The 9,367-nt window shown below is 48.5% G+C and overlaps 1 protein-coding gene across 1 annotated transcript in view; it reads right to left on the bottom strand.

The window, feature by feature from the left end:
• The window catches only part of EIF2S2 (eukaryotic translation initiation factor 2 subunit beta), a 12,753-nt gene extending 5,533 nt beyond the window's left edge, over positions 1–7,220 (bottom strand). The window contains exons 1-5 of the mRNA XM_027693889.1: positions 7,078–7,220; positions 2,749–2,932; positions 1,764–1,867; positions 702–837; positions 294–394 (exon numbers count right to left, since the gene is read on the bottom strand). Of these exons, the coding sequence (XP_027549690.1) occupies positions 294–394; positions 702–837; positions 1,764–1,867; positions 2,749–2,932; positions 7,078–7,092 (540 nt within the window). The 5' untranslated portion in view covers positions 7,093–7,220. The remainder of the gene's footprint in view (positions 1–293; positions 395–701; positions 838–1,763; positions 1,868–2,748; positions 2,933–7,077) is intronic.
• Positions 7,221–9,367: the final 2,147 nt, after the last annotated feature.

Below are 9,367 nucleotides of genomic sequence, written 5' to 3' on the forward strand. Positions count from 1 at the left end.
GATAAATGCAAAACTAACACACTGCAAATGCTCTGATAAATGCAAAATCTTAAACACTGTTTCCCCCAGGGTTTGCTTCACAATTACCAGCACCCCAGCCCATCTGCAGAGGGGTCTGAGCTATCACCAATACTGCCCCATGTGATAATTAACTGTGATAGAACACGTGCTTTGTTGTTTTTCTGTTCCTGACCCTCTGAATACAAGTCCTTTAGGTTAAAAATAGGCAAAATAAGGCTCTACTGATGCAGATGGACACGGACAATGTTTTTCAGAAGCCTTTGGAACGTTACCTCATCATATGTGTAGTCCCTTTCCGAGCCTGCCCATGCAGGTCCTGACTGAAGGCTAAAAGAAATTCCATCGTCTTTTTTGCTGTCTTCATCCTCAAATGCTGTAAGGGAAGGTTTTGGGGATTCATTAAAAAAAAAGAAACATTGTTTAACTTCATGCTTACAGTATTTCTAAAAGGGACATCAAAGAAGATTCCACTAAGGTGTGGACTCAAGTCTTCTCTGTTTGTCTACAAGGGACACCAGCACTAGTGGGAAATTCATACAGGATGTTTTTCTGATAAATATAATAGTAAAGGTAATAAAGTGACTTTTGGAACAAAAAAGGCACTTGAACAGAACTTATTCACCTACAAGATGGACTACATTTCCCTTTCAGCACCTCACTGAGCTAGGTTATACTTCTACCTTCATCCTTCTCCATTATCTCATCTTCATCTGGAAACTTCACATTCTTCTTTTTCTTCTTTTTATTGCCCAGCATGATATCAAGGTCATCTTCAGGTTCTACTGCCTCTGGCACATCTCCTTCAATTTTCAATTCCTGCAAAGAAACAGGACTACAGTTCAGAGCATTAAACACCAATCCCCACTGCACAGCATCACAAACACCACGAGGGGCACACTGTACGAGGTGGATACTGGTAACATCCACCACAGCCCTGGAACTCAACAGGGAACAATGGAATTAAGGATGCTGAAGAGAGTCCTGCACTTCTACCACAAGCAGGGCCAGATTTTTACCCTCTGGTCTGACTTCAAGGACAAAGTCATGCTATACTCAAAGGCAACAGCCATTTAAGGGCATAAGGGAACTAAACACCCTCCCCAGCAGGCAAAGCTGTGCTTCCTGCAGCTACTCCAGCTTATTACCACAGTTCTGCACGTGGGGAGAACACAGAGCAAGTATTTTGTCTGTCTGGGGTAGATCAGAAGGACATTTCCTTCCCCAAAGGGCAGAATCTGAAGTGGGGGTTTACATGTAGCATAACATTTCTCTGTCCTCTCTGGGCTTGCCAGTGACATGTGATACAAAAACACCGCTTGGAATAAAACTCCAGAAGAGTAAAAATATCTCCTACACCTTCTGGAACATGGCACAGGAGCCAATCCTTCCTAAAGACAACACCAGAGGGAAAACAGAGTTCTTGGCAGGTGTGTGCACTTTATTTGCAGGGCTGGCCTTTGGAGGACTGTTCTATGCATGGCTTCTGACATCCACTTACTTCTCTAACCCCAAAAGACAATTAACTTGGAGGCAAATCAGCCCTTACTCCAGATTGCAGAACTATTGCTGATTGTGCAGAGCAGTCAGGTTTTGAGGAACGTGTTCATCAGAACCTGCTGCATGTGAAAGATATGTAAAGTTTCAGCAACAGATTTAAAACAACTCCTGCACTGCCAAGCCAAAGAAAAAGAAAGCAAGAAAGTTTTCACCATAGTCAGGATGGCCTAGTTATGTAAACAAACCTTTACACCTTCTTCTGCTTCATCTATATCAAATATCTTTTTTGTTTTTTTCTTCTTTTTCTTTTGATTGAAGAAGTTTAAGTCATCCAAGTCATCTGTTGTATCTAAAAAAACCCAAAAGATTGATTAAACCAGTATAACTGAAGAAACAGTTCAGAACTTAAGGTTTCTAATTTATATCCAAATCTTTAAAACATTCCAGTAAGACATGAGCAATGATCTGTATGGATATCCTCCAGGTTTATAAGAGATCGTTCCCCTCTGACCCAAAATACCTCAGTACTGTTTCAGTTTCTGCATCTTCTACCTGCATCTTCTGATTTTTAAGTGTTTAATCTTTCTTTTTATTGTACAAGAGAAATTAAGTCACTTTTGTCATTACAGATGCTTGATAAAAATAAGAAAACTGTAGGAGGAAGGTATAGTTTCTTTGGTCTACAGCAGGAGCCAATTTTACCAACAAACTGGATTTAAGTGAACAGAACTCCCTGAATCAGGTCATCTTGAAATGCCATTGGCCTCAATTTAAAAAGTAAGCTTATATACACAATCACACACTTATTTCCTAAAAGATTCCAAAGAACACTCCAGTTATCACATTCACACTTACTAAAAACCTAGAAACCTTTTAAACCATGTTTCTGTTATTCACACTATTGCTTAATCATTCCAATGAAAAAGAACCGTAATTGTGGAATTACTGCATGTGGAACATGTGAAACTTCACCCTCGCTCTTTTGGAGAGTCTCTTTTCATTGCCTCACACAAAAAGACTGTTTGAGTCAGGAAAATGGAAATTACATAAGCACTGGGAGCTTGGTGGATGTCTGTGAATGTGACTTCAAGCAGGAGGGAAATGTGCCCTCTGAACAGGCAGCAGAGATTACTGAGAACAAACCAGGGCTCTGGAATTACACCCTGGGATGCCAAACTCTTGACACAGGGCTTGTAGTCTCAAAATGCCACCGTGGAGAGTTCATCTTACCTTTCTTCCTGCTGTCTTCTTCATCTGCTTCCACGTCTTTGTCTTCTGTTGGCTCTGGTTCAACTTCCTTTGTTTCTGATTGCTGAGTCTCCTCTGTTTGTGTATCTCCTCCTCCTTCCTCATCCAGCATAAAGGGCTTCTTCTTTTTCTTCTTTTTCTTGCTCATAGTAGGGTCGAAAATCATCTGGAAAAGTCAAAGAGCTCCTCAGCTGCACAATAATCACCTGCCACTTCATATTTAGAACACCTGGAAGTTTCTCTCACCATTCCCTCTGTTTCCCAAACTGTTCCTTGCCTTCGATCTCAACTGTTTATCAGTTGCAAGGGGAGACCTGCTTGACAGTTTACAGCTTCAGCTGCTTTTCCTGTAGTCCAAGTTTCCTGCCATCCAGTTATAAGTATTATCTAGTTATGAGTTCAGCTGAAAACCCATTAAAGCTGTGACTCTTTGTCAGCCTGGCTACCAGCTCCTTCTCCATTTTATTACCATTCTGGACTCCAGCCTTGCACTAAGACTGTGCACACTCAGCGTCACAAAAGACTGAAGCACAGAGTCTGATCAGGAGTCACTTCCACTTGGGAGACACATTAACTTCCAGATTTATTAAAGGAAGGATCTGGCAACAACTCTCTTGACAAGGACACTGAACTAGAGGCAAACCTACAAGGGGCTGGTGACACAGACCTGCCTCAGCTCCAACACTAGGAATTGCAAAGGTCTGAGCTCTTCCCCCCCCCAGAGACTGAACCTCAGACACCAAGGGATTAAAAGCTGTTAATGAGCTCTTTAGCCAGCAAAGCAGCTTAATTCCCCTAGTCTGACTGTGAGGAAGGCACTGACCTCAGAGATTCACTTTTAACCTATTCATCATCTGCAGACCTGAGGTGTTTTATACACCAGCTCTCCAGTTTTCCATTAATGCTTTAATTAATGTAACACATTAATGCTTCTTACTTTTGTCATCTCAGTGCAAGGTGACATCAGCTGTTGGCCAGCTCTGTTACTCACATCTGCCCAGACAGTCACACCAGAGTATGGATTTAACACCACAATTTTAGACACTCAATAAGACTTTCTCCAGTGTTCTTCTCATCTAGTAATGGAAGAGTGTTCTCACACAGTTCCAATTCAGCATCATGAACACCCTAACTCAGGAAAGTGAGGGTGCACTTCACCAAAGAGCAGCTCTCCAACTTCAGTTACACCCTGCAGGTCTGGTGCCTTCCCTCTCCCCACAAAACCATTTCTTCCTTGCACTTCTCATTCTCCTCCACATGACATTCTTGTGATATTCTTCCAATTTTCTGCAAAGTACATGTTTCATAAAGGCTCTACTAAAGGCAGTAAACTGCACACAGGGGTTTCTGAAGCACAGCATCCCAAAAGTGTCCACATATTTGGCACACTGAGGCTTTCACACTGCTCAAGTGTGCCTTTAGTTGCACACACTGTGCTAGAAGGATCTTCTAAAGAGTTCTGCCAGAGGGTTTTCCTCTGATGCTTCCTCAGACACTGCTGTGAATCATGCTCTTGTAATGCAGAGAAATCACAGAGTATGTCCAACTGGTTACACTGTCTGTAACCTCCCCAGCCTGCTGGGACACAAGGAAAGCTGCTCCAGCAGCAGAGTCCACAGCTTTGGGAACAGCACAATGCCTGACTCATTTCCATGAAGATGCTTTGCAAGACTGAAGAGGTTTTTATTTCCTCATGTGAAGCAAACATAAGATCAGATGTAAGAGTTTCTAAGAAGGAAACTCAAATCACTCTTCCCTTTGTGAAGGGAAAGACACCTTTCACTCTGAACCACCACAAAGGATCTCCTGTGTCTGCAGGGACAGGCTGTGACTTCAGCCCAACCACACTAAACTCCAGTCAACACTCAAGGACAACTCCTGGATGCAGGAGAGTGGCTTTCCAGCACTAAAAACAGGCCCTGGCCTTGGGCAGGGCACTGCTCTGAGGGGCCACGCCAGCCAGGGCAAGCCAAGCTTCTGCAAACCCAAGACTTACTCATAACATGCCACCTGCTCACAGGAAAGTGATGTAAGACCCCACAACCTGAGGAGGAAGAGGAGGCCTGTGCCTGAAATGTTTTGTCCATCAAGGGCAGAGCCTTAGGTCACACAGGCTTAAACAAGTCATGATATAAATGAACTGGCCTGACAACCAGGGCACTCCATGTCTGGGCTCTCTGAGCTGGATGTTTCAGAACTTTCTTTGTTCCTTTTCTCTACTTCTCTGTTTTGTTAGTTATGATGCCATTTAAGTGCTGAATGTCGGAGGTTTCTTACTGAAGGAACTGCAGCCCTCAGTCCAAACACATCAAACATCCGTGCTCTTCCTGTGCAAAAAGGTTTTGAATTCCCATCCTGTTTCTGCTCTCAGAGCCAAATTCCCATATGGGGTTTTCTCCTCTGTGGACCAAATGGTTCTTTCTCACATCCAGCTCCATGTACCTGCTCCTTATTTCAAAGGCCTACAGTCAAAATCCAAATGTACAGAAATTAGCAAGTGAAAGAAAAGAGGGGGGAAAAGTATCAAAGATTCATAGTCCAAATGCAACTGTCAAGACAGAAGCCAAGGTTACTCTGAACTGCTGTGACAGTGGCAAATGCTGGGGATTCTAATGGAAGTCACGAATAAATCCCATTTCCTCATCTGAAAAAACACAGGCATGGGAAGCAAACAGCAACCCTGCCCTGATCAGGTGAGCTCAGGAATCCTTACACTACACTGACTTATGTCTATGACGAGATGCAAAATTATTAAGACCAATCAGCACCTAAATTTGCCCAAAACACAGCAATCTCTAACACTATTGCCTGGAGTTTCACAAAAATACAGGATCTAGAGAACTTTCCCATCTCTAGTGGGATTATACACATTGCAGGATCTTTAATAAACCAAACAGATGTTAACAGACTGATTCCCCTCACGAACCAGGCCTGTGCTGCCCCTGCCAGGGAGCTTCATTTGTTCACAGCTCTGAAAATGTTAAGCTACAATTCAATACTACGAAGTTCGTACCATCTACACCAGTTTAAAGTGCCAATTTGTCTTGATGTGTCTTCACTCTCCTTAACTTTAGAGGTTTCAAAAAGTTTCATCAACTTACCATCAATACCAAACTATCCTGCTCCCAACAACCAGATGTTGGGAAGGCACACAGACTCTCACAGTACATGAACTGTCACTGAGTTCTTCAGGTTCAACCTGCTATTATCTTTATTTTCTGACACATAAAGCAACCCACAGAGGTAATAACTTCACTGTCCTACAGATTGCAGGAATCACCTCAATGGCAAAAAAAATTCATTATGTAAGAAAAATAGTCTTGCTGGCACTTAAACTAAACCCAAAGCAGGGCACTCCATATGAACTCCATGGTCCTGGGATGACCTGAGTCAGGAAGCACCTGATGCAAGGATTGCTGAGTGCAGAGTACAGCCCAGCCATCACAACCGCAGCTCCAACGACACATGGGGCACAGAACTGCAGCATATTCATTCTGGATGTTAAAGCAGCTGAGTAAGCCAGTCTCGGCTCCTTTTAAAAGTATTAATAATTTTTCTTCTTTATTACGAACGACAAATTATGACCTGCCTGTCTCCAAGGCTTGGGTGCTCACTTTGCTCTGAAGGAAACAAGGTACCTGAAACACCACCAGAGAGATGACACAAGCCCAGGAGCAGAATCCATCTCATGGATGAATCCATCTCATGGATCCAGCCAGGGCACCCCAGGCCACACAGTCACCCATCACCTCACACACGTAAAACGGGCCTTTTCGCCACGAGAGCGAGGGAAATGAGGCCAGTGAAGATGCCAACACACGGCACCTACAACACCTGAAGAATTTTTCAAAGACAAACGAATCAGCTCCCCTGGAAGTGTGTCCGAGCCAACACCAGCAGACCCGGAAAGCCTGAAGTTATCGCTTGTTACGATGGGGCTATTTAGTTCTCTGGGTTACAGACCAAGATTTAAAGCTCCATAGACAGGGGTAGGCGAACTGGCTACACGGCAGAAGGGCACGGAACACAACGAGAAGCGCTGGCGGGGCCCTCCGCCTCCCTCCCCGGCCTCCCCCCGCCAGGGGCGGCCGCCGGCGGCACCCGGGGAGCTCCAGGCCTCCACAGCACCCGCGGCCCCTTCCCACAGCCGCGGTTCCTCCGCCCGTCCCGGCGGGACCCCCGTCCCGGCCCCGCGCGGGGCGGAGGCCGCGCCCGCTCAGGCCTCAGGCCCGGCGCCCACATGGCGGCGGCGGCGCCGGCGCGGCGCAGGCCCCGGGCGCGGCTCCCCCGGCGGTGCGGGCGGCTTCTTACCTCGTCGCCGGACATGTCGGCGGCCGTGGGGTGTGAAGGAGGCCGGGGGTGGGTCGGTCGGTCGGTGTGTCTGTCGGTCTGTCGGCCTGCGGAGCCCGCGGGGGTCAGTCCGTGCTCGGCTCTTGCATCAGCGCCGCGCGCCCGCCCCGCCCGCGCCTGCGCGTGTGAGAGTGTGTGTGTGTGTGTGTGTGTGTGAGTGTGTGAGTGTGCGGGGCGGGGCCCCCTCTGCGCACGCGCGGGGGCGGCGGCGGGAGCGCTGAGGGGACGCGGGATGGCGGGGCCTTGGTGCCGCGTCCGCACGGCCCCGGAGCCCCGCGGCGGGTCAGGCCGGGAGGGAACGCGGCGGAGCGTCTGACTCTGGCCGGCGGGATATCCCACGCTGTGACACGGAGGTGCAGGGGCTGCCGTGCTCGCCTTCTTTACCCATCACAGGTCCTGCCTTCCGTCGTCCCTCATCGAAGAGTCCTCAGCCAAAGTGCATCGCTCTGCGCTTCATCATCATGGCCCGGCTTCGCGAACGAAGATTTTAGAAGGATTCTATCCATGCTTGCTACAAACGCGCTGATGGCTGACAAGGCCAATGCGAGACAGACAAGTCTGGTTGCAAAAGGCACAGTGGAAAGTTTCTTTAGGCGGTATTGGCAAGACACGGTTCTTTCTGCATTGTCTTTTCTCCTCAAGAATGATTCTGTGTGTGTTCTCAAAGGAAGCAGCAGCATTATGCTGTGTCTCCATGTCTCCCGGTTGGAGGCCAGAGTAGACGATGATGATCAATATGGCCAAAGCTGAGATGTTGTTTCACAGAGTTCTTGTATCTCCTCTTCGGGGCTCCTCTCTTGCGGCAGCCGGTGGCAAGTTCACCATAAAGCACAATCTTAGGGAGGCGGTGGTTGGTCCTTCATCCTGGAGACGTGCCCTACCCAGCACAGCTGTGTTCTCAGCAACGTGGCCTCAATACTTGTGACTGCTGCCTGTTCAAGAACAGACGTATTAGTCATGTAATCAGTCCAGTGGATGTTTAGGATTGTATGGAGGCAGCGCTGGTGGAAGCACTTACTATTGACCAAACTCTGAAACACAGGATTTCTGCAGTTTAGTGGATGTGCTCCAGTGAACAGGAGCTCAGCAGATGCAGCAACTTGCTGCCATCCCCAAAATGACTCCCATGGAGTTTCCTGCTTTCAGTGGATGTCTTTGTTATTCACAAAAGCACCTTCTGAAACTTCTCTCTATTGCACTGCAGAAGTGATAAAGGTGACAGAAAGATAAGGTGTTGAGGCAGAAGTAGGTAATGCTCCATTCCAGGTCACAGAATGGGTCGGGTTGGAAGGGACCACAGAAGGGCATCTGGTCCCATCCCCCTGGTCAAGCCCATCCCAGGGCACATGGCACAGGATTGTGTCCAGAGGGTTCTGGAACATCTCCAGTGAGGGAGACTCCACAGCCCCTCTGGGCAATCCACCCCAGTGCACCATCACCTGCACAGCACAGACATTTTTCCTCCTGTTCAGGTGGAACTTCCTGGGCACCAGTTTTTGCCTGTGGCCTCTTGTCCCATTGTTGAGCACCATGAGGTCCATCCTCTGCCCCCTCCCTGCAGCCCCTGACACACCCTGGGGAGGTCCCCTCTCAGTGTCTCCTCTGGAGGCTGAACAGCCCCAGCTCCCTCAGCCTTCCCTGCTCCCAGAGATGCTCCATCCCTTGGGCATCTCCACAGCCTGTGCTGGACCAGCTCCAGGAGCTCCGTGTGTGTCCTGTGCTGAGGAGCCCAGAACTGGACACAGCCCCCAGATGTGCCTCCCAGGGCTGAGCAGAGGGGCAGGATCCCCTCCCTGACCTTCTGGCAATGCCTTCCTAATGCACCCCCAGATCCCTTTGGCCTCCTTGGCCCCAGGGCTCTCTGCTGGCTCAGGGGCAGCTGGTTCTCCCCCAGGACCCCCAGGTCCTTCTCCCAGAGCTGCTCTCCAGCAGGTCACCCCAGGCCGTGCTGGTGCCTGGGGTTGTTCCTCCCCGGGTGCAGGACTCTGCATTTGCCCTGGTTGAATTTCAGACAGTTCCTCTCTCCCATCTCTCCAGCCTGTCCAGGTCCCTCTGAAGGGCTGAGCCCTCTGGGGGATCGGCCACTGCTCCAGCTTTGTGTCACCAGCTGAGGAGGCATCGACCCCCTCATCCCAGTCATTGCTGAACAAGTTAATGAGCAGCACTGGGCCCAGTGTTGAACCCTGGGGGACACCACTAGTGACAGCCCTCCAACCAGGCCCTGTGCCACTGTTCTTTCTCACTGACTTGG

This window comes from Neopelma chrysocephalum, unplaced genomic scaffold (genome assembly GCF_003984885.1).
Source record: "Neopelma chrysocephalum unplaced genomic scaffold, ASM398488v2 Primary Assembly neopelma1_94, whole genome shotgun sequence".
In the NCBI taxonomy this organism is placed as follows: domain Eukaryota; kingdom Metazoa; phylum Chordata; class Aves; order Passeriformes; family Pipridae; genus Neopelma; species Neopelma chrysocephalum.